Consider the following 24,979-nt stretch of genomic DNA (forward strand, 5'->3'; position numbering starts at 1 on the left):
CTTTTACCGCAAATATTCATTGCAAAACACAATTTATAGTTTCATACTGAGGCCAAATGTTCCATTTTAACCTTTTTTCTTTCAAATTTCCTATAAGGTTTCCATTAGTTTCGTCTTGTTTCGGGTCTGTTGAGAGATACTTCTGCGATTCCGCCTCCGAGCTCCTTACCCCCGCCCTTCTTTCCCTTAGCAACGGCGTCCCGGTCGCCAAGCACGCTTTGTATGTGGTAGTGATAGCTGGGGGATCTCAAGTAGGAAATGGCGAAAGGAGACCAGAAAAACACAGATGAGAATCCAACAGACGAAACGGCCGGCATTAACCCCGCGCTTAGCTGCTCTGCGCTTAGCTGCTCTGCACCTAGCGTTGTGTCGGAGGCTCCGCTAGTCCCGCAACTTCAGACTGCGGAGTTCAGTTCGGAGTCCTTGGCGTCGCAGGCGTCCATCACCACCAACCCGGAGTACATCGGTGCAAAGTTCTGCCCAGAGCCACTTTTCAGCAGTATCGTGGTTCAAAGGTCAAACGATTCCCTTTTACCGTAGCATTACGTTTTAACATGACAGAATAAAGACAACTGACATGCATGCACGCTGATTGCAGGTACGATGGAGAAATGCGTGGTGACCTGTTTCATGGTGAAGGCACCGCTTATTTTCTGGGCGGTAATACGTATAAGGTACATTCATTATAAAAGCTAAGTGTGCGGACTGTCCTGCTTTTTCCAAAATTAACTGAAAAAGTAATTTGTCGTATTTCCGAAGGGTATGTTTGCAGAAGGATACATGCACGGACGGGGTTTGTATACCTGGGCAGACGGGGTAATATATGAGGTAACTTTCACACCATTCATTATGATTATTTCGTCGTGTTCACTTTATTTTTTATGTATTTTATCACCGCATGTGTAAGTCAGTAAAGTGTATATAGGCTGAGAAAAAAATGAAACCGCTTCGTGCAATTCACACGTAATCATTTTATAGATGTAGATGTGGATTATGTTAATCATGTGCTGAAGCAGGCTGCGTGTAAAACATATAATACTGTCGTGCTTTGGCGTTAATAAGCTCAGAGGCTTATTGGCATTAAAATGTGACTGTCAGGATTTAATTCTAAATTGCAGGGCGACTTTGTTCTGAATGTGCCCACGGGATATGCGAAATATACCTGGCTGGATGGCAGCTGGTACGAAGGTGAGGTGCAGAACGGACTGCGACATGGTGTGGGAACCTACAGATGTGGCACCAAGCGCGTTTCTTACTGTGGTCAGTGGTACCATGGCAAGAGACATGGAAAGGTATTTCTGTGATCAGTGGCGGAACGGGACAATATGCAGTTTTCAGCTTGGTTTATGCACTGGTTTCTTGCATTAATACCTAAAATGAATATGTTAAATTAAGTTGTAATGGTGAATGAACTTGTACTCATTATTGATGTATAAGATGTATCCTTATGGATCTTTATGTACCTTTGAGATGTTCAGACTCATTACTATAGGTTGGTTCTTCATTATTATTACTGCTGTTTGCTTATTTGTTTGTTTTCAGGGTAAAATATTCTATAACCAGGAGATGACATCATGGTATGAAGGTGACTGGGTGAACAACACGATAGATGGATGGGGAGTGAGGCGGTAGGTGTGAAAACAAACAAGTCTGATGACTGACGACATGCATTTTTCTATGGCTATATGCAAATGACATATGGGAGGATTCCGTGAAGGTATATGTATTGTGGAGCTCATGGAAGTTTTACTTATAGATGTTCTGAGTGCAGAACGAAAAATGACTGGTTCAGAGAGATAACCAATCAGTTTGTAGAGTAGGTGGGTCCAAGCAATTAGAGGAGGTGGGACCAACCAATCAAATGTCTCGTTCCCACCTTCTCTAGTTGCTTGGACTTACCTCCAGCATTGATAATGTAGAATAAATAGGTGTTGTACTATATATGCTATATATAGTACTGAGAGAGGTTGAATAGAAAGAAGGGATGTATTGAAGTATTTCAGCAGTATATTTGGCATATATGTGTTGATTCATGTATATTTCGAATTATTCTGTGTTATAGTTATCTCTCTGGGAATGTATATGAAGGCCAGTGGAAGGACAGCAGGAGACATGGAGAAGGCACGATGAAATGGCTGACGTTGGGTCAGCAGTATAGCGGCCATTGGGAAAATGGAATCCAGGTATAGCAACTCCTGATAATGCTTCTCACTGACTGAGTGCCAGTGTAGCACGTTCCCCATGCTCACCAGGAAAGAGATTTTTTTTTACTGGTCAAAAGTAGAACTGGAGGTTTGTGACCGCGGTTTTCAATATAAGGACGAACTGTGGAAAGCCAACTGCACTGCATGGTTCACAGCATGGCCACGGGACACACACATGGTTCCAAAGAAGAATCGCTGGCTCTCAGTATCCCCAGAGGAATGAGTACACCGGGCAGTTTGTGCAGGGCGCACGCCAAGGTCAAGGCACCTTCTTCTATGCCAACGGGGCATCATATGAAGGAGGCTGGCAGGTCAACAGAAAGCACGGCCAGGTCAGCTGGGTCACCTGTATTACCTGTATTCTTCTGTCAACGGAGATTCTTGTCAGATTCTTCAAAAATTCGTTTAAATTGATTTGATGCTTCCATTGCAGGGAAAGTTTACGTCTAAGAATGGGCATGTTTCTGAAGGAGACTTTGTGGATGACCGCATGACTGAATTCCCAGCATTCCCAAAAGATGCTGCGTTGACACCAGATCTCAACATATTAAGGACACCCACTTCTATTAGTGCAGACAGTTAGTATACACTGTAAAATTTAACAGCAAAACATATTATAATAAGAAGAGAGTGATTATTTCCATTATCATTGAAGGTTATGATGACTGCTTGATCATCTTTTTGGGTGCATTTTGACCACATATGTCTCCAAAATGTGCTGCTAAGGTGACTCACCCTGGGACACCTCTGGATCAGGCCCTGGGTCATCATTACTCAGCCAAGACATGACACTGGATATCCGGTCCCTGTTAGTTCAGTTCCCTGAACCACAGAGAGATGCTGAACTCAAACAGGTCAGTGTGGTTGGCTGTAAATATAAACACTGATTCAGATTGACTGAGGGTTACACTGACTGAGAGTGCGTTGAAATTTCATACTTGCATACTTGTTTGCTGTGTAGTATGCGAAATGTAGTATATGAAGTGAGTGAAATGCCCAAATCCTCCGTATGGTTGAGAAAGTAGGTGAGTGGTACCCGGATGACATACTACATTGTGTGAGATTCTGAAGTGCGCAAATGGTGGATGCTCACAAGGGCACTGGAGCTTCAAATGTTGCTTGTACAGAATAATCTTTCAAGAGGGCAGTGGAAGTGCCAGCTATGTATAAATTTAAGTAGAAAACAATACCCAGTTTCATATGTTGACTGGAATATGTTTTTTCCATTAAATAATTTTTAAGAGTCTTTAAGGCTTCCAACCCTCGTCACTGGTAAACATGGAGGTCAGGTAATATGCAAGATGGTGACTGCAGTATGTCCAAGTACATGTTCTCATGCGTACATACAGTATGTACTACATTCACAGTTGAGTAGTAGGCTTCTAGCGACATTCAGTATGTACTGTGTAATTATGTGATTTCAGACTCACCCTGGGAATACTGAGCTGCTCAGTATCACTAGGCATGAATCAGTGATGAAGGTGCTCCCTCAGAAGGGAGACGAACCTCATTGTAATGCAGTTTCTCTCTGTCTATCTGATAGATGGAGTTGGCAATGCTGAGACATGCAGCAGAGCTCAGGAGCACATACTGCTTCTACAGCCGGCTGGGCCACGACTCTCCAGACAACACCTTCCTGCTCTCCCGTTTGCAGTTCTGGCGTCTGCTGAAGGACTGCAAGGTCCACCAGGAGGGAATCACTCTGGCCCAAATGGACCGGATCGTTGGCAGTAAGTGACTAATAGGGAAGCATTACAGAGTTCAGGAGCTGCAGCCCAAACAACTGTAAGGTTGCATGTACGGGCCGGTCATCATGTTCATGTGCCTCACGACAGGCGATGATACCCCAGAGGACATCCACTCTCCTTTTGGAACTCTGTTGCTCAGGAACTTCTTGAGCCACCTCGTGATCCTGGCCAATCACATCTATCACAGAGAGATGCCGTAAGTGGCCTTGTTGAAGTTCACGGGGAGTCAAGGGGGGGTGGCTACCAATGACTTATAAGATTCTTTTTATTTAGCCTTTTCAGATCATCTGGCAACGTGCTTGTGACCTGCTTCTCTAAGCTAATGGAGGATAACATCCTTCCCAATGCAACAAATGTTAAAGGTATAGAGACAAACCTGTTGTATCGTACATTCTTAACTCAGACACAATATTATGAATAAATTCACCTGCTTTGTTGTTTCTAAAGCAATGCAATGTCCAATTTGCCTTTATGATTTTTGTGGGGGTGGCACAGTAGTGCAGTGGTTAGCACTGTTGCCTTATACCTTTCGGACCAGGGTTTGAGTCTCCGCCATGCCTCAGTGTTTGCATGTTCTCCCTGTGTCATTTGGGATTTCCTCTATGTACCCATCCTGGGTTGTTCCCTGCCTTGTGTCCATAAGCTCCAGACCCCCAGGACTCTGCATAGGACAAGCAGTTACAGAAAATGAGCAGATGGCTGGATTTATGTGAAAACATCCATCTGTCCCTATGATTCTGACTAGGATAAGCAGTTAGAAGATGGACGAATAGATGTCCATCCATCCAGCTTCTAACTGCGTATCCTGTGCAGGTTTGCTGGGGGGCTGGATCCAGGTCCAAAGAACATATGATACAAGGCAGGATCCTGGATGAGATGAGCTGTAAAAACATGAATAAGGGAAATGGATGTTTGATGCCAATGATTAACAACACAAATACAGCCTCTCCCCGGGTTACGATGGGCTTATGTTCCGATAAACCTATTGTAAAGGGAAAATATCGTAAGGCAAAAATGCATTTTAAAACAGTACACCTAACCTAACAAACATCATAGCCTAGCCTATAGCCTACCTTGAAAACATGCCTAAAACACTTACATTAGCCTAAAGTTGGGTAAAATCATTAACACACTGCATATTTTATAATACAATGTTGAAAATCTCATGTAATCCATTGAATAATTTACTGAAAGTGAAAAACATTTACCCAGTCTAAAAAGTCGTAATATTGTAACACGGACCATCGTAACCTAGGAAGCATCAGTACAGTAATTATCACTGGGCACACTTCTGTGAAGATTTGAAAAACAAAGTTTGAAACAAGTTACGAGGTACTTCAGTTTGAAAAACTGAAGCGTTTACATTAGGGGGACATGGACTTAACTAACAGTTAGCGTAATCGTGTGAGTGATATGTATGTGTTTATGTATGCAATTTGTTTCTAAATGTTTTGTTTCGTGAATCCAGGTATTCTTTTCTCTTACCCACTCCATGCTGTGGTGGCCTCTCATTATCTGATGAGATGCTGGGAGATCTACCAATACTTCTGCAAGCAATATTCCAGGGCCCCACGTAACCTTACCTTAACCAAGAGACACTTTATCTGGATACTCAAGGTACCTGCGTAGGTCAATTTGGGGACACTCATAACTGATAAAGTGTGCTCAAGGTTCACTGTTTTCACTTTGAGGTGTTCAGAGAATGAAGAAGTATTGTGAGAGTTTGAATTCAGATGCTAATTACTCTGCAGTTCTGACTGAAAAAAGTCCTCCCACCTAAAATATATCTTCAGACTTTGTTGTTCACTTACATTCTCTGGCCACTGAGTGGCATGAGTTGTACATTTAGAGAAGCCTTTTTGCACGCGACTGTTGTATTGAGCTGCTGTTGTTGCATTGGTGGCCTTTTCGTTAGCTTTAATGAGTCCATTGTCTTCTTATCTCTCTCATTAACCACACACACCACTGGCTAGATTTTTGTTCAACACACTATTCTCTGTAAAACTGTAGACATTGTAGTGTGTAAAAATCCCAGGAAGCTGGATGTTTCTGAGATGCTGGAACCACTGTGCCTGGCAGCAATAGTCACATCACCAATCACACTCAAAATCTGGCATCTCAGCCAGATGTTTCTCCAACAGAGGCCTGGAGAAAATTACTGGCACTTTCCACAATAGGTTTGATATTGATTTGATTAAGATTTAGTTTTCATGAAAAGCATAGTTTTTGTTAAGGATTTTCTCAGAGAATCCACTTCCGCAAATATCTCTTTGATGTTTGCACATGACCCCGTCACCATTAGCAGAAATAACAAATGTTACCATTTTGTGCCAGTGTATTCAGTAAGAGTGGATTTCTCTGACTTCATTGCTAGGACCTGAATGTGTATGATGATAAACTAACCACAGGGAAAGTTCTCGAGATCCTGTTTACCGAAAGCCTTCCACTAGAAGATGTTTCACACAGGAACCTGGATCTGGAGGCAAGCATTTTATTAAAGAACATCACAGTCAAAAATGTGAAGCTTCTCTATGATTCATACTTTAGTTATTGTGTTTTGTGTAACAATTTTAAATAGCTACCCATATTATAATACCTAATAAAATGCCACATTGCCACAAATGCCACAATGCCAATGCATTATTGAAAACTGTAACAGAGCCCAGGTTGTATGAAGATAGGGCCAGTGTAAAATCACCATCTCAGCCATGTCACTCAGATGACGTTCCTCGAGTTCTTCGAGGGCCTGCTGGGCTGTGCAGAGGTGAAGCATCCTCATACTGTGGAGATCTCCCCCAAACATCTGCCTGAGCTAAGCAGGCAGGGAGGGACAGGGGCATCCCCAGCGAGTAAGGAACTCAGCGTCAGCCCTGCTCATCTGCTCCAGGGACCCGCATCACTGGTGGGTCTTACTCATCCACTGTTACATCTTTCACCTATTATTGATTACGGAGGAAGTCGAATTTTTTTAACAAACCAGTCAAGTTTGATGAAAATAGGATTGAAAATTGACATTTGCTTTATGTCTGTATTGTTAGAATTTGGTAACAAATAATTGTCTCATTAACCTCTTGACCTTGGCAGAATGCTAGCAAATTATTATTAGAATAACAATTGTATCATTCTATTATATTGTATTAAATATCTAAAGAGCAAAAATCTTATTTGGCAATGTCTAATAATAAAAATAATGATGATGATGATGATGAGGAGGAGGAGGCAGTTTTCATGTGCATGTGAATAAAAGAATTTCCAACAAGGATGCTTTAGATATTTTAAAATCATTACCCGGTAACAATATTTTAAATTTGAGTAATGTTTATGCCTTATTCAGAAATATAATGAAATGTAATGAAACTCTTTAATTTTCCTATCCAAAGTCTGGAAAATCCGGAGATGTTTTACACCACCTCTCCACATTTGAAGAGAAGGACGGGAAACAAGGTGAATTGCTTGTCAAAAGCCTTAAAGCAGGAACAGGCTCCCTTTTCACTCAGCAAGCCGCAGGTGATTGTGGGGCCAAATCAGGCCGTGCTGTACATTTGTTTGGATGTGTCTTTGCTTATGACTCACGACGTATTTGCATGCCAGTCACACGCTCGCATGTCCTTCCGTGCGCCCTGTGCATTTGCGATCCAGAGGTAGAACGAGGTCTTGCCCTGCCGAATCCGGACACAGATTCAGTTGCGGGGCTGGAAGGCGAGCCGACGGCTGCTCTGATGCGCTCCATGCCGGCTTTAGACACACGCTCGTCCACTGCGCCTCCATCCAGAGCAGGTATCAGAGGATTGCTGCTGAGCTCCTCCTGAAGTCTCCTCTTACAAAACAGGCCCTTACATTTCAAATTAATAACAGCAAGAAAATTAATAGTACAAAACAAGTATGGGGCATAGTATGGAGTATGACATAAATTAAGTGAAACTATATCTTCATTAAATTGAAAAAACAATAAGAAGACCAATTTTGTTACATGTTGATATGGACAGTGTCTAGCACAGAAAGGAATGTTTTTCAGCGTTCTTCTAATGTTCTCGATATAATTGATTACTTGCTTTTGTATTTCACAGATATGCTTTTTCCTCAAGCATTTTTATGTACTGGTGCTATTAGTCTTCTTACTTTTACCAGCTGCTTATAGGACAGAGGGACACTAGAGGACAGCACTGCGCCATAATTGTGCCGCATTAAAGAACCAGTCCTGTAATGAATTTGTAACAGATACAGCTGAATTATTGATAAGTTTGTTTTAGTTTCTTTTTTAAATATCTGTTACTTTAAAAATTGGTTTGTTCCAGAGCCAAGTGAGGAGGCTGGGACAGAGCCAGAGAGTGAGCAGACACTCTGGGCCAGCAGGATCCACCTGTTCTTCAGAAATACCTTCTTCCCAGCGTATGAGCGCAGGCTGCTGCTGGACAGGGAGGCAGAGAATGAACGGGTGAAGAAAGAGCAGGTCCAGAGCTCTGCTGCTAACACCACAGAGACCAGCAGGAGCCGGCCCTCTCTGTAGCGTCCATACATCCACCCATATGCCCCTAGAGATGTTGTTCTCTGCTTTCGCTCTAAAACTGTAAAATATATGTCTAATTTTTACATACTAGACAATGTCCGACTCAGGTGACATCGGACACAGGGGAACTGGACTGTTAGTTTTAATGGTCATTCCGTGACAATTAGTAACAAACAGAAAGTGATACAAACCCACTAAAGTGTTGGTAATGCGCCACTTAAATTCCATGGCACCGCTGCGCGTCATGCCACCCTCTGCGCCAGTTTCAGCAGCCTCCAGAACTCTGCGCGTTTACCTAACCGAGGGTATGTTGTGCTGGTCTGTCACACAGAAAGGACTTACAGAATTCTTGCCCCCAGGATAAGGTTCACCCATCTATTTCATAAATTGTTTTGCTTAAGGCCACCAGCACCAGAGAGGCTAACATGAGGATGAGGGGGTATTTTAAAGGTGAAATATTCAGGCATCAAAAGATAGGAGATCAGTTGTGGATGGCCTAGTTTGTGCAGCGTAACAGCAGTTCATCTTTGGGATAAGGTTAAAATTGCGTAATATTTTAGTATGTAAATAGCTCAAGGTTGGTTGGACAAAATTGAATTAATTTCCAGCTGACATAAAAACCAATGCATGGATTGACCCCAAGGTCATGTAAGCAGTATAGTGTGGAGTCTGCGTTTGCCTTCCATGGACCTGGTGCTCTTCTGGGCCGGTCTGATGAGTTCAGGTTTTGCCTTGCTGATGTGATGAATAACAGAGAACAAACCAGCAGACGGTCATGAGCTAGAGGGTAACAGCTCTTAATCAGCACAGGTGTGAGAGCCAATCCCATGCAGGCCGTCTGCAGGATTTCCTGCTGAAGCTACAGATCTGTGGGCATAGCTATGGGAAGGGAGGTGCTAGACTTGGAAAGTTATGGGGGGAAGATGAGGTGGATGAGAATGGAGGAGGCCCTGTCTGAGCCTTGGTCACATCAGTCTCTCTCATCAGATTCCTGGCCAGCAGCTTGAAAAAAAAAAACAAGAAGTCTGAACAAATACCCCCCTTAAAAACATGTGTTTAAAGATTAGCAGGCATTTTTAATTGTACCTAAATAAGATTTTATTGTATATTTGATTAATCAATAAAATACAAGTGGACAGAACACTATATCCAAATGTATGAAAAGTCAAAGGAATAATTTTTTAAAAACAATTATTTACAAGAATATCTGCAGGAATTGAGTTGCATGAACACAAAGGAAAATTAGAATTTCATGGTTTATTTCAACTTTGGGCTGTTTACAAACCACAGATTTTTGAGATGATGGTGTTGTAAATTACCACAAGACAATCAAGGCCATAAACAAAAATACAAAGTTTGTGCATGTCCACTGAATTTTACAATAAACCTCAATGGATGAAAAAAACCTAAATGGAGGAAAAGGAACAGTTAATTGCAAGTTAAACATTATATATATATATTATTTATATACAATTGAAAAATAAATTTGAGTACATTTTTGATATTACAGTTAATTACAAGGATGAAATACCATTTATTGATTAAATAAAAATCTAAAAATTGCATGGTGTGTTTTTCTTATACAATGCAATTATTGCATTACAAACTATGCTGTCTTCTCAGCATATCTGCCAGTTACATAAATAGTGTCGAAGAAACAGTCCATATCTTTTTCAAGTCTTCGGTCAACATCACTGCCACTTTTCAATCCAAAAAGAAAATGTTATTGAATTGAGTAGCGCACAATCTCTTCACTTCCTCTGTGGGGGAAGAAAGAAAAAGAATTCGTATTTAGGATCGGCATTCAGACCATAGATTTGGTCCATCAATGCTACTAGACTGCTCCAACTCGCATCATACACATGAAATATCATTATTAATCATGGAAATTAAAATCATGTCTATAAACCCCAAAACCCAGGCCCTGCCACGGATCGCAGTGGGATAAGATCCCACGGCTACAGCAGGTCTGGAGCAGAAGTTCAGAAATGATGTAATTTGACTGGGATTAGCAGCCCTCTAAATCATGTAGGAACAACATTAGCAAGGAAAACCCAGCACACGCCACCACAAGAGTGACATGTTAACCTGTCAAAACACCCTTGCCGAGAAACCACAGTTACGTAAATTAGTTCAAGCAGCACCTGGGTATCATTTATGAATCAAATTACATCCCAGCCCCGCCCTCCATTTCCTTGTCAGCAATCAATTCTCGAAGAGTGTTAATGAGATGTACCATTCACTTCAATCAAATTGGCATTCTTCTGATTCAAAATCACGTAGAGCTCTCTCTGATCGGACTTCTTGCCAACAACCCAGTAGTCAGTCATTGCCTTTACGATAATTTCTTCATCCTCGTCAACCCTATAAAAAAAAAAAAAAAAAAAAGCACCATGACAAGGTTACTTCAAGATCAATGCACGACAGATATATCCAGGAAGCTTGGCCCCCTTCCTGCGCCTTCCTGTCAGAGGTCCACTCCCTTGAAAAAGCCCCATCAGGCCAGCCTCACCTGACAAAGTCAGCATGGATGTCCCCCAGGATCTTCATGAGGTCAGGGTGGACGGAGGTCAGCGACACGCTGGCGGTTTTGCGCATGTGGATGGTGCTCTTCTCCGCCAGGTTCATGTGGTTGAAGTAGATGAATTTGAACTGCGGTTCCTTCTCTGGCCTGCATAGGTGGAGATTTTCTCATTCGAACAGTCTAGCCAAAAAGAAAGCTCTAGGACAAGACGTCTACTCTACTACCTCCCTGGCCAGGTCTGTGCTCCCCTTCCTGCATTAGCTCGAATTAAATGTGATTCTCTTAAGCCAGAAGAACATCTTGCTTCCAATATTACCATATAGTTTTACACCTTGTAACATCTCATTCTTGGGCACAAACTTCTGTAGCATTAAACTTCTGATGTAATATTCTTGTTGAGAAAGCAGGCCAATTTATTAGTTGGTGTCATTTTTACGGAAATGTTTGACTAATTTATGAGGATGAGCTGTAGGCTACCTGGTAGCTGATCCCTGGGCACCACCATTATCACTTTAGTCCAAAGCTAAAGATTGTCTGACATTTGCTGTGATGTAAGCCCACTGTGCATCTGACACATGCTCAGAATAAAATCACAGAGCTTGCAACTATATCTGTTTTTTTAACCCCAATGACTTGGCTGAATGCATCTGTTGTGGGCAGGGAACGGTGCACGCATTAAACTTTCAGTTAGGATGATGTGTAAGAGGAGCTGCTGATCTGAACAGTGCGAAAGACACCAGTGACAGGCAGAGAGACAGTGTGTGTGTGTGATGTGTAAGAGCTGCTGCTCTAAACAGTGAGAAAGACCAGTAACAGGCAGATGGACTGTGTGTGTGTGATGTGTGAGGAGCTGCTGCTCTAAACAGTAAGAAAGACCAGTGACAGGCAGAGAGACAGTGTGTGTGTGTAAGAGGAGCTGCTGCTCTAAACAGTGAGAAAGACCAGTAACAGGCAGATGGACTGTGTGTGTGTGTGATGTGCAAGAGGAGCTGCTGCTCTAAACAGTGAGAAAGACCAGTAACAGGCAGAGAGACAGTGTGTGTGTGTGTGTAAGAGGAGCTGCTGCTCTAAACAGTGAGAAAGACCAGTAACAGGCAGATGGACTGTGTGTGTGTGTGTGTGTGTGAGATGTGTAAGAGGGCCTGCTGCTCTAAACAGTAAGAAAGGCACCAGTAACAGGCAGGGGGACTGTGTGTGTGTGTGTGTGTGTGTGTGTGTATGTATTCATCTGATCTGCTGCAGGTACCTGCAGTTTGGCTGAGAGCCATAAAGCAAAATTGGACAGTGTTTAACTAGCCATCTTTTTCTTCATCATGATTAGGGGTAATGGGCAGAATTTCATCATGGCTGGCTACTAAGAAAAGCTCCACTGTGCGCTGGGGCAGGTTCTGTCCTTCTGACTTCAGATTAAGACACATCTCTCATACTACATTCATGCTACTGGTGATATTAGCTGCAGACCTGTTTAGAGACGAAAAAACGTTGAACTGGGGTAAAAAGAAATAATTATATATTGGAAAACAGATTAATTAAAGAAATCTGAAGTCGTTCAGCAGACAGCGTTCATGGCGTTCTGAGACATCCCATAATCTGACCCTGATATCCGGCGGTTGATGTTGTACTGCTCGCATATGTCTGACGCCAGTAGTGTGAGCTGGGGTCCCACCAGGCCATCCAGCTGCTCGCAGAACTCTCGGCCTAGTTCTTCAGAAGCTGCAGGACAATGGGGGAGTCCTTCAATGCAGGCCTTCACTGCGGATAGCCGGCCTGGCCGGTGTGGTGCATGTGTGGGCAGGCAGGCAGGCCGTGCAGGGACAGACAGCTCTGCCACAGCTGGAGTCTCCGAGAGGCTTCAATACTCACCGCTGATCATGAAACAGACAGCAGCACTCATGGCCTGCGGAACAGGAAGGAACACGACTGACTGTCAGACAGCAGCATGGGGCAAGAGATCTTCAAAATATCTCAATCCAATTAATACTGGAAAGTAAGATGATTACACACACAGAAATTCAGGTAACATTCTTCAGATGAACAGGTGAAACCAGTCAAGCTGTTATTCTATAAAACTACAATGAAGTCATTCGTCAAAAGAACTACAGTAAAATAATGTGACCAAAAATAAGTTGAACTGTTGCCAGACTGAAGATGGACACAGGAGCCAAAACCCTTGAACTAAAGAATCACCTATGGAGACAAATTATGGTGCACTGGGTCTCCCCATTTCCCCGATTTACAGAAGACATGGCACAAAATCGTACTTCAAATATTCCAGTGAAATTTTTCTGAATTAGATGTAACAAAAATCTCCAACTCATTTCATGTCACCGTTACAATTTAAGTCAACATTTTCATCTGTTAGAGACATCTGTGCACCGATAATTTACAAAGTGACGAGAGCTTGTTTGAGGAATTCTGAGGACATTTCCACATTCACTTTGAGGATATAATGGAGATTCTACCTTATAAACAATCAAGTGAAGCTCCTCGTAGCCGTCGCTGCTGTTCACAAATATTCTGGGAAATCTGAATTTCGCATCAGGGTCTTTCAGATTTGTGGGTCCTGTAAGAAATCTTTCAAAAGAGGAGAAAGCTTTTGACGGGCTTAAAAATCACTGTAACTGTAAAATCACTTAACCAATCTTGTAGCTAACATGCTAAACTGAAAGTGCAGAGAAAATGCTCTACTTGTTCTTCCTCCATATACTTCACATATAAGGAAATAAAGTAAACTGTTCACAACAACTTAACTGCTAACAGTACTGAAAGAAAAATCAACTATTTCCCAGCGGATCCTGTGTGGATAAAAAAAACTGGGTCCAATCTAAAAAACTGCATCACAATGTGTGTTTTTTTGCCATTGCTGAATGGAAATAAAAAAATTCTGCTGAAAAGTCAGGTTACATTTGTGGTCAGATTTTCCTCCCAATTACGATAAATTATCCATTTTGTGTGTGTAAAAATAATAGGTAATAAATAAAATAATGACGTATGGAGTCTGTTCAGTGATAGCTCAAGACAGCAAAGTGTCAAAAGGCTTTTATTGAAGCACTGAATTTTTTTTCTCGCTTTCATTACCTACAGCGTAAACACTTCTTATATCACGTTACAGATTTTATAAGTCTTTGAAAGACTGATGCTACAGTCTCCAATGCAGGCCCAATCAAACTATTTATATCACAATCCACATTTTACATCTAAAATAGAGAAACCCAACTGGTTGACATGGTATTAGATTCATAACTGAAGTGTTCTGTAGGACTGGAGTGACCCTTTTCAACATTGTGTTTAGCTTTACAAGATCAGGTAGTTACAGGGCCAAGGTGACTGATGGCTGAATGTAATTTAAGCTTTGTGAGTAAAACGGCTGAATCATCTTTCATCCCAACTCTTGGCTAAACTCCCGTGTCCATCACCTTGACCCGGTTAGTGGTCTGGGCTGACTGTCCGTAAGCAGAAAGGAACCAGCAATTTGGGATGATGAGAAAGACTTAGAGGAGCGGTGTGTCAGGGGGAAGAAAAGCCAAAGGATTCGTGCAATTACAGTCTTTAAAAATGATGCCGACGTGATTTTACGAAATGACGTTGGCGTGGAGATCTTGGGTGTCTCTTTATGGAGACCCCACCTTAGGCCACACAGTCGGAGGAGGAAGTGGCTTAGCAGGTCACAGGGATCACTGCTGAATCTTGTGGCGTGACCAAATGAAGCCCGTGTAGCCTCACGCGCTGGCGTCTACGTGGGAGCGCCGTCCACGTAATCTCAGTCTCTGTTTGCCTTGCCTGCTCGACCTTGGTCCAGATGATCTTCCCCGTTGCGTTTTATGCTTCCAGGGTTCATTCAGGACAGTACGTGCAGTTCCCTCCCAGCCCTCTTGGGTACTGCTTTTGTGTGCGTCAGCAGTATGGTCAGACACCCAGGGTTCTGACCAAGGGTCTGACCGGCACACCTGGGATTTGGGTCAGGCCAGGTTCCCTAGAGATTGTGCCAGGTCACAGTGGTCACGTGGGTGTGAGTGTGGGGGGCGAGGGGGTGTAGGTGCAGGAAAATCCCTTTCATTTTTGTGAATAATCCATAAAGCTCATTACAGCCAGCCAGCCTGGAGCAAATGCCGTCACGCAGAGCACATGATCAAAAAATCTACCACAAGTCCAACAGGTATTTTTGGTGCCAAACTGTCCTTGATTCATTTACTCCTCCAAAACCCCTGACTTACCATGATTCTTACCCCCCACCCGAGGTCCCTTGGGCTCGTATGCGCTTGTGAACTCACCTCCCATAGTGCAGCAGGTTCCCAGCCACCTCTGGTCTGAGCGGCGAGTCCCTGCCTGCAAGCTGCCTCACGGCATGACAGAGAGCAGGCGGGTTAGCGAGCACGCCGCCCCCTGACCTGCCGGGGCCTCCTAACCTCCCTCACACTCACAGAGAAACATTATCCAAACAAGGACTCTCTGTACATGTCCCTGTTCAACACAGAAATAATGGAACGAGCTGCTGAACCACAGCCGGTCATCAGGAACGCCTCAAAATCAAGTTCAAGGAATTCCTCTATTAGCCTGGTGCCTCTTTACGTTCCCTAAATGTTCTTCTATTGTACTTTTGGTCCGTTAATAGTCTTATTAGGGTCTTGCTTTGCTCTAAGTCATGTATTCCTGCTCCATTACTACTTACACTTGTACCTGGGCATTCACCGTAAGCTCAGCCAAGCTGCACTTATGTTTGTAATGTGCCATTTGCCTCCCTTGTACGTCACTTTGAATAAAAGCGTCTGCTGAATATGTAAAATGGAAATATGACGGGCAAAAAGAGACCATCATGTCGAAAATGAGACCTGCGCTGTGTTAGGCCCGGAAAAGGCAGCTCAGTCCACTGACGTTACTGCATCGCAGAGAAGGGCCCCGCTATGCTCTGCTGAATTTCCTGAAGGGCAGTGAACACCCCCCCCGGGGACACTGTGCCTCTGACGCAGGACTGAGGTCCCAGCTGAGCAGCTGCGGCCGAGCCTCACCTCCGGCTCGGAGTGTCTGGGGAACAGCGAGGTGGTCAGATACTTGTACAGGATCCGCATGTCATCTTGCTCCAGGCTGCTCCTGGGGGACGACGCAGGGAGAGCAGCCTTCAGTTTCATCCCGCCATGTCTGACGGCGTGAGCATGTGCAGACGCCACGACAGCCAGCCACCCTGGCGGGGAGGGGCAGGCCGGGCTGCTGACACGCTCCGCCTCAGGGGCATCGGTTACTGCTTACTCACATGTTCCTTGCGTTGCCTTTTTCGGCTCCATATATTATGCGGCGCTCGGCAGAAATTCATCAGAAATATGAGTCATTACTCAAGGTGAGCGTGAGGGCATCCCCGCAGCCATGGGACCCGTCCGCAGCGGAGCGTGTGCCTGTCAGCTACCCCCCCCCCCATTCCATTTTTACGCATCGTTGGTATAGATGGATACAGGGGGATGCCGCATACCGGCTCCTGAGGAATGGGAAACCTACTGCAGCACGAGCAGTGCAGTGGCAGCATCTCAAGAAGTACTAAGCTGGATTATGTAAAAGCTGTGAAAGTAAAAATAAGCTACTTCGTTCACTTGTGATGAAAACATTGCGCTGAACAATGGAATAACATGACAGTGTGATTCCACAGCATAATTATAACAGTAATGAGGTGTACAGTCTTCAAGTGCCTGGGGGCACCTGTGTTGCGAAAGGCGCTATATAAAAACCAATGCAATTAAACTGCCCTTCAGATTGGACACAGCATCCCTCAATTTCCCTCAATTTAGTACTTCTTTTGAATCTACCCAGAAACCATCCCGTTTATGCTTAGAAAGGAACACGGGTGAATTCTATTGTCGTCCCCTCAGACCCCCCCCCCCCCCACCTATGCCCTCCCAGGCTGCATCTGTATAGCGAGAAACCTACACATACCGCATGGCCAAATTAGCACCCACCGGTGCCAGTGAGTCTTTTACGCAAACCAGTGAGCAGCTGGAGGAAGTCAAGCATGCCTCTTATAAACAAACAGGACAGCCAGCCAAAGAAGTACTGGCAGACTCACTTCCTCGAGCTACGGAATAATTAGAGGTGCAGTGGGTCAATGTAGAACAGCGACATGGGTCAAAAGTTAGGTGACCCCGTTAATGACCACTGGGCCCTGCTTAAGGGAAGCACTTTTACTGGCTGGGGTCGCCCTGACAACTATGTTAGATGCGACTGAGTCCCGGGTCAGTGCCCTCTGCTCGCCAACCCCGCCCAAAGCTTTAAGCAAACACAGGCGGATTGCCAGCGAAAGAGTGGGCTTTACGCCAACCCTACCAGATGAGCTGGTCGTTGTAGAGGAATGTCGTATACTTGATCAGGCTCAAGCTCTCCTCCACCCTGTTCACAAAGGACTGTATCTTCAAGTAGGTCATCTTGTCTAAGGGGAAGAAACTGATCCCGCCAAAGACATCCAGGAGGTCACAAGACTGAAGGTGTAGGGTTTGGAGATACTGGAGACAAACAGGAAAGGGTCAGCAATAGGCACGAGTGACAGGAGAGAGACAAAAATGCTTATTATCGACTTAAAACAATGCTATAGCGAGCGATCTTGGGGCACGGGTGTTCCCAAACAGTCCCATGCACTTCCGCCCCTAAGAGCCCTTGACCATAAAGTCATAGCAGGACGTAACGTGGAGGCAGGTAAGGTGACACGTCCGGGCAGAACTTCCTTTTAGGGGTTTCCCCTTAATTAGAAATTAATTATTCAGACAGGTAAGTACACCAAGCAGAAATTTTAGGAGTGCAGGAAAGCCTCCCTGACTGCGAATGATTAATGCTGACACACTTGACACAGCTTTCCAAGCGAAACGCGAGTCGGGGAAGAAATTACAGGTGTGTGCTGTGGTCACCCAGTACGAGGCACGGGTCTGCCGGGTTTACGACAGAAAGAGCACGGTTGCCCGCAGGATCGTGCCCTCGATTCTGTACAAGAAGGATCTCTGTTGTGGCAGCAGGTGCGAGGATGATTTCTGATAGCGATATGGAAGCAGGAACCCCCAACGTGGACGGCGAGAGACACTGTCTGCTACTGAAGGTCCTCCTCTCATTTGTCATGCTTTCTGTGCTCTAAACGGGTCAGTCCACTCGATATAGCTACAGGAATAACCTGTCATTCCCCCAGCCGCCGAGACCAAGAAGTTTAACACCTGAATTCAGGCCGGCTCTCGAGATCCGGCGTAAAATCTAGACAGAGGGCTTCAAAAACGAGGTGGTTACCCTGTAGAAGAACTTCTCCAGTTTCTGCGTGAGGAGCTCCACTGCTCCGGCCTCCATCGCCCTGCCAAAGGTGCCGTTGAAGAGCTGGGGAGAGAGCAGGCAGCGTCGGGGGGGGGAGGCGGCAGTCACACTCGCTTACAAGCTATGTCACCAGAACCACCATGCCCAGATACCAGGCCTGTTTGGACTTCAGTACGCAACAGGGAAAGACAAGCTCAGTGATGAGCGCAGATGAAATTATTACCCATTTGCTACAAGTTCTCCCATAAAGAGCCAATGGTTTTCTGCTGGACAGCTCCAGCTCACACATTCCCATGGCTTGAAGCATTCATTTAAAAACGAGCGATTGCAGGGCTGAAGTCAGATCCCTTAATCTTTATGTCTGAGACTGGAGCATACAACACTTAACCCCGAGTCTCCCTACAGGCCCTTCCTACCAGCCAGGACCAAACATGCACAGAGAGGTGGAGAGGAACTCATGCAGAAGACACCTCCAGAAGCCTGGAGCCTCCAGAAACCAGGAAGGTGGCGCATGTTAAGCCAGCATGAAGTGAGCCTCACCTTGTACATACTGTAGCACTGCTGCAGTACTGCGCCGTAAACATTATCCTGGAAGGAAAAAAGCGACAAAAATCACCCCAAAACAGGTCAGTAGAACACATTATTTTTTTGCCAATATCTGCCAAGACCTGCTTTAGAATTCAAAGGTTCTACCCTCATGGCTGCTTAGCGCATCAGTTAAGCGAAAGTTTTAGTTACAATATCAGCATCTTCTAAGCTCTCCGGCCATCAGCCAACAATGGGACTGAGCGCAGAACCCCAGCAGCTGGGGAGGCAAGGAAGTAAACATGCCTTAAAGATAAAGCCCTGCAGCCGGATAAAACTTAATCCATCTATCATCTGGGGAGCCTGGAGCCTGTCCAAGGGAGAGCAGCACAAAGGCAGGGGACACCCTTGCATGGGATGGAGGGACACCAGCTCAGCACACTGCATTTTGCAGGACGATGGGAGGAAAGAGTAGCAGCCAGAGGAAAGCTGCTCACATGGAAGGAAGAACAAGGACCCTCCACACAAACAAAGCTATGGGCAGCATCCTTACTCATAACCCTGGAGGTATGATACCATAGTAAGATACCACAGTATGATACCACCACTCAAACCATGTATATGTGTGGGGGTCTCTGTTGGTCACAAACTGTCACTACACTCCGGGGGGGGGGGGCCTTATTGACTTTAGTGGGGACCCAGAAACAACTGACCTGCCCCTAACGGTGCTACTCACTCACAAACAAAAGCCATATAAACTTAGAAATAAGACAAAGCATTTTTTTGGCAACCTGATCAATGAAAATCAGCAGCTTTTCTCAGATTAGTGAAAAGGCCGGAGCGCTTACCAAGAGCTCCTCTTCCTGATACTCCGTCGCTGCTGGTCTCCCCTCCTTGTTTGCCTTCTCTACCATCGGGTTTCGCACCACCTGCGTTACGTTTGACACATCCATGTCATTAGCGCGCACTTCTTCCATTCCTATCTGCTCAGGAAATACAGGTGTAAGGGGGATGATTTTTCATGCGTAAAAAAGGGAACTGCAAACTAAAGTATTCTCAGCTTTTAATGCGTACAAGGTCTTAAAGAGGCAAATGGGGTATATCCCAGTACACTTCATTCTCTGTACTAATTTGTACTTAGGCCTAGACAGCATTTTTACTCAAAGAGGTTTCTTTTGGATCCTGCAGTAGAAACCAAAATAAACAATAACTTGAAATATTGAGTTGGAAAATATATGCAAGATACTTCAATTTGCCATTTGTACAGGTACAAAGGAACACTTTGATTTTCACACATTCCATCTTGCTGTCATATAAGGGACACAGAAAACACATATACAAGTGAGAACAAAGTTTGGGGTCTGAGTGCAGCTTTCTCACCCAAAAGCGATATGATTATATTGCTGGCACAAGATTCCAACTAGCATTCAAAGCCCTGACATGTGTGAGTGCAGCAGAATTCAGGAGGACTGCAGAAAGTACCATCACAATCCAGAAATTCTCTTCGGGTTCAAAGAAGAACTGCCTGTTCTTCTGCGTGTGAAGGGATTTGGCTGGTTTCGAGGGACAGAAGGTTCTGTAAGATGGGAGAGTCGAGGAAATACAAGCACGTTACGCTCACTGAGACTTTATTACCAGAAACTCACGTGACACATTACAGGGAACTGACTGAAGGTGCCGACGGGGTTTGCCGTCCCAGGTAATGACATCAGTGATGCTGAATTTAGTCCCTCCACCACCAATTAGCCGTTACTATACAAACTGTGAAATAACTCCTCAAAAGTGTAACCTAGCAACCCCTGACAGAGGACAAAGGAGATGAAGTGAATATAGATGTAAATAATTATCTTATTTTATTATTGTGTTTTTAAATAAGTATTTTAAAACTGAAAAGTCAACTTTACTCTGTGGGGATCAGTAGTATTATTGTGTAAGTTATATATATATACACATATACACACACACATATATATTTTTTTAGTTCATTAAACAAAAAAAAAACAAAACACACGCTGGTCAGCTGTTGTGCCGCATGACGGCCACTAGAGACACCTGAGAATGTGAACAGGCTGTGACATGCTCGCGCATGTGTGTCAGGACTGGGTACTATTTCGAAGGTGAGGTTGAAGGCATTTTTAATGCCTTTTACTAAATATACCACATTAACCTCCCTGCTCCATAACCACATGGAAGGATTTAGTGTATACATCGCTATTAATAGAAATTATGAATCCCACACAGCCCTTTTGGTTGGGAAGTTAAGTGCTTCTTGTGGTGCTTTTCCACTGGCATACAGATCAGGCCATACCCAACCTGTGCCGCAAAGAGACACTAGTTATAGCACGGTTCCAGGTCACTTCGGTTTTCCACTGCAGAAAGTACAGTTCAGTAAAGACGTTGCTGGGTTTGGAGAGCGACAGTAACGTACGACCGATGAGAAATCATGATTTACTATGTGCTGATTTCTTCTAGCACATCTGTGAGAATCACAGTGTCAAGATAGCATCAAATGCTAGAGGAATTAGCATTAGCTTTCATGAACTTACATTACTAATCCATTCTATTCAGCCACTATATAACACTGGTTGGAAATTTTCAAGTTCTGAGCTTTTAGGAATGCATCAATGACATATCTGAATGTCACACTACTAATAATGAATAGTACCTGGCCAAAAAAATAATCACAGAGTTTAGTATTTTGTTGGGCTGCCTTTAACTTTGATTGTGGTGCACATTCGTTAATGCATTGTTTCCGGTGACTTTTTTTTGGCCAGGCAGTGTATATAGAATATGTCCTTTTGTCCTTCAGGCAATCCACGCATATTGACGGAGATTACTGGCATCTCCATGCATTTTGACCAATAAGGTATTTTCCATGTTCTCATAAAAAACCTGAAGAGCCACATAAGACTGTCTGTCAATGAAGTGTAGGGAGGCTCTTCTAGCGTGGTCCATAATACAACAAGCAGGCTGCAGCATGAACACGCTACTGGCCGTACCAACCATCTGCATCTCTCAGTGGAAGAGGCATGTGTCATGGAAGGGCAGGTTGAGGAGCGCAAAGACAGAAGTTGCCTCGGGGGTCTATGGGGATGGTCATAGGGATGGTCATGTGAGCTGCACAGTGCAGTGGTTTGACCCCATGAAAACAAGAGCTTCTGTCACCATAACAAACGAGATATCCAGTACGGGCCGCACCAACGTTAATGAGGTTACCGGTCCGCCTTCCATACCTGGTAAACTGCACGATGGCTTCACATAATCCCACATTGCGGATTTTCTCGTTCTTCTCAACCTCGCTAGGATGGTAAAAGAGGATTTTCTTCTCTTCCTACAAAGAAAGAGACATCACAGAGGAATGGTGGTAGAGCTGTGTGAGAAGACAGATTGAATTTTAGGGGTAGGGAGCAGCGAAGCTGATCTTAAGCAGTAAGCCTTTCTTAGAGCAGCATTTCTGATTATTAAATCTTTTACGAGTGGATAGAATTGTACCTCTCCCTCACGGGGCCCAAATTTAGGGTTGTAGATGAAAAAACTAAGCAACGATGGGCTGTACTGTTTCTCTTGCATTCCTGTTGCCATTCTGGGACTAGAAAAGAGAAAGAAGAAAAAAACTTTTGTCCAGGCCTTCACTGACATGTTTGTCACCACAAATGCCCAAATGTCTTACCTTATCATAAGCATTAGTGAGATTTTGCTGTGGAAATGTTCTTCTCTGTAGTACACCGTGATAACATGCCATGTACCTTGCAATGCAAAGAATAAATGTGCTTCAACAAAAATAAAAAAACATTCATCCATAACCTTGACTCAATACGTTGCTTTAGTTGGCAGCATTGTTCGGGAGCGCAACGATTTCTTTTTCTATTTCTACCTAATCGTTGTACTAAACATTTTTTCATTATTTATTTATCTATCCATCTGGTTATCTTAAGCAGGGTGATGGGGGGACTGGAGCCTATCCCAGGCAGCAGGGGTACACCCTTAATAACCAAAATATGTTAATCTTACAGCATTAACAAATTCCTCATTCTGGGGTGACAGATTTCAAGAGTCCCATTTTCAAAATCCCCCAGGGTTACTTTGCAGGCAAGTAGGACTTCGGATCTGCTATCTGTATATTTTAGTCACTATCAGCTCCAGGCTCTGCATAGCTTGAATTATGTGTATGCATCATAAAATAAATGGGGGGGGGGGACTATTTACCTATGCAAATAAAATAATACACATTCATCAATGGATCTAGTGTCTTGTGAAATTCATATTCCTAGTGTATTTTGATATACTGAGCAAAAACAACATTTAAGCTCTACACATAGCAACTGCACGGCTTAAACTTTCTAAACTTTAAACACATGCAGAAAACACTACAGCAACACACTACATTAACAATTTCTACAACTCCATAACTCAGTTTCACGAACCTTACTAACAGATAGATTTCTAGACTGTGAATTTCGGATTGTACTTTATGATTCAGCCGGAAAAAGATGATCGAATGACATAATGACAAAAACCACTCATCACCCATCTACTAAGTAAAAGGCACGGTAAGAAAACGCTGCACGATAAATATATGAAACATAATGTGTACCCATGTATATACAGTATATATGCAATAATGTATTTCTAATTATCTGTTTCGGGTAATGCATCATCTAAGCGACATTAGGAAGTTTTCTCCCTAAAATGTCGATTAATTTATTCACATCCAGTTAAATGAACAAGACAGCAAACCATCGCTACCCAGGCTCATAAAGCTAACGTTTACTTTTCTCTTGTATTAAAATAGTTCAGAAAACATTGTTAAACAGGCAAAATTATTTGTCATACTATAGTAAAACCCTTACCTCTTTCAGCATAACAACTAAAGAAACCAGGTGTCTCGTATATTTTTCTTAAAATTTGTTAGCTAGCTAATCAATTGAAAAAAGGAACATCCTTCCTGCTTTTTTTGACAGCGGGCAGTGTGTTGCATTCAACTATGCTCGGATGGATTTTTCATACCCTGTTACATATGGTTCCTCTTTACTAAATATATTTTCGGGTGTATTTGTTCAGAAAGACTTAAAGCCGCAGCGAAAACTGTGAAGCTTTCTCTTCTGTAACAGAGAAAAGGAAATGCTTTTATATGAACTGAATGCATATTGAAAGAGACACATCGTCACTGCAAACCATTCAAAGGTATCTATTTATCAGACCAAAAAAACTTTGTTACTTGCTTTGACAAAGCCTTGACATATCTGAAAGCCTGTAAACAAAGATGTCATAGTTCATAAAAATCATTTCCAATAAAACTATTAATTATACAAATTATGCATTGGTAACGATTCTCATTATATACAAATATACTGTATGCAGGTGGCAAGAAGAAAAGCCTGGTGAGGTGGACAGGCTGCAGTTCCAGCAATCGTCGCTCTGACATCTATTACATCATATATTACAGGGTCTTTGGAAGAGAGCCGTAATGATAACTTTTATGACAAGACTTGAGATAGGACAGAGGTAGCTGCTGTGCCTCCTTAATCAAGATGTCATTCGTCATATTGAAATACAGCTGGTGGACTTGACCTACCTGGCCGTGTAATTAAGAGTTCACTACATTACAGTGTTCTAGCAGGCATCACCAATTACAGTAATAACCTGTGCAGCGAGATTAAATGTAGGAAACTCATCTGGCTCATGCCATAATGAAGGACCAAAGATGTTTAATCTATCATGTGGCATACTAATTCAACAGCTCAAGGAGCATTATAAAACCTTATTGTCTGAAGTTCATGTATAGCACAGGTTACAATCATTATTTCTTACAATCATTATTAATGAACATAACAAGGAAACAAACAAGGAAACAAGGATATCACTGATGATGAATGCTGTTGATGAAATTATTCAGCTAAATAACTCTGTCAAATGAAACAAAAGTCTACTTACCAAGATCGGGAAAATAACAATTCTGGGGGAAACAAAAGAACAAAAGTCCTGAAAGCATATCTTGAAATCCATTTGAAAACATAGGGTGGCTCAAATTTAGTTTTATAGTTAGATTAATATAGCTGTATTGATAATACTTTATTAACATTATAATGTATTCTGAAGGGTTTTATAATGCATTACGATGACTGCTTTAAGTAAAGTGTTGCCACTGGAGAATGTTTGATGGAGAATGTTTAGTTTGACTTTGTATAGAGGAATGTCACTG

General features: G+C 43.3%; 2 protein-coding genes across 3 annotated transcripts; one reads left to right on the forward strand and one right to left on the reverse strand.

Annotated features, from left to right (window-relative positions):
- Positions 1 to 218: 218 nt before the first annotated feature.
- rsph10b (radial spoke head 10 homolog B) lies at positions 219 to 10,220 on the forward strand. 2 transcript variants are annotated; one of them, XM_023831227.2, is made up of 18 exons: positions 219 to 515; positions 599 to 674; positions 760 to 828; positions 1,119 to 1,292; positions 1,543 to 1,628; positions 2,063 to 2,183; positions 2,360 to 2,536; positions 2,638 to 2,782; positions 2,931 to 3,058; positions 3,748 to 3,934; positions 4,040 to 4,148; positions 4,226 to 4,314; positions 5,421 to 5,569; positions 6,327 to 6,434; positions 6,672 to 6,854; positions 7,333 to 7,459; positions 7,592 to 7,729; positions 8,248 to 10,220. In XM_023831227.2, exons 1-18 carry the CDS (start codon positions 259 to 261, stop codon positions 8,457 to 8,459), a joined length of 2,535 nt encoding a protein of 844 aa, XP_023686995.2. In that variant the 5' UTR covers positions 219 to 258; the 3' UTR covers positions 8,460 to 10,220. The 2 variants fall into 2 exon arrangements, with proteins under 2 accessions (XP_023686995.2, XP_023686996.2); XM_023831228.2 differs by having other exon boundaries at positions 4,235 to 4,314.
- ccz1 (CCZ1 homolog, vacuolar protein trafficking and biogenesis associated) lies at positions 9,697 to 23,766 on the reverse strand. The gene is made up of 17 exons (XM_023831230.2): positions 23,628 to 23,766; positions 22,448 to 22,523; positions 22,270 to 22,366; positions 22,011 to 22,108; positions 20,260 to 20,353; positions 19,626 to 19,706; positions 18,793 to 18,840; positions 18,232 to 18,315; positions 17,290 to 17,465; positions 15,990 to 16,071; positions 15,255 to 15,316; positions 13,446 to 13,557; positions 12,847 to 12,880; positions 12,579 to 12,696; positions 10,972 to 11,130; positions 10,696 to 10,823; positions 9,697 to 10,219 (listed from the first exon to the last, which is right to left on the reverse strand). Exons 2-17 carry the CDS (start codon positions 22,459 to 22,461, stop codon positions 10,164 to 10,166), a joined length of 1,443 nt encoding a protein of 480 aa, XP_023686998.1. The 5' UTR covers positions 22,462 to 22,523; positions 23,628 to 23,766; the 3' UTR covers positions 9,697 to 10,163.
- Positions 23,767 to 24,979: the final 1,213 nt, after the last annotated feature.

Source organism: Paramormyrops kingsleyae, chromosome 5 (assembly GCF_048594095.1).
Source record: "Paramormyrops kingsleyae isolate MSU_618 chromosome 5, PKINGS_0.4, whole genome shotgun sequence".
NCBI classification, from domain to species: Eukaryota; Metazoa; Chordata; class Actinopteri; order Osteoglossiformes; family Mormyridae; genus Paramormyrops; species Paramormyrops kingsleyae.

Coding starts and splice junctions, on each gene's coding strand:
- rsph10b (XM_023831227.2), top strand. CDS start 259: ATGGCGAAAGGAGACCAGAAAAACACAGATGAGAATCCAACAGACGAA. Junction 6,855..7,332: donor TCCAGGGACCCGCATCACTG/GTGGGTCTTACT, acceptor TCCTATCCAAAG/TCTGGAAAATCCGGAGATGT. Junction 7,730..8,247: donor TGCGCCTCCATCCAGAGCAG/GTATCAGAGGAT, acceptor GGTTTGTTCCAG/AGCCAAGTGAGGAGGCTGGG.
- ccz1 (XM_023831230.2), bottom strand. Junction 22,109..22,269: donor TTGGGCCCCGTGAGGGAGAG/GTACAATTCTAT, acceptor CTTTCTTTGTAG/GAAGAGAAGAAAATCCTCTT. Junction 19,707..20,259: donor AGAATTTCTGGATTGTGATG/GTACTTTCTGCA, acceptor AACGTAACGCAG/GTGGTGCGAAACCCGATGGT.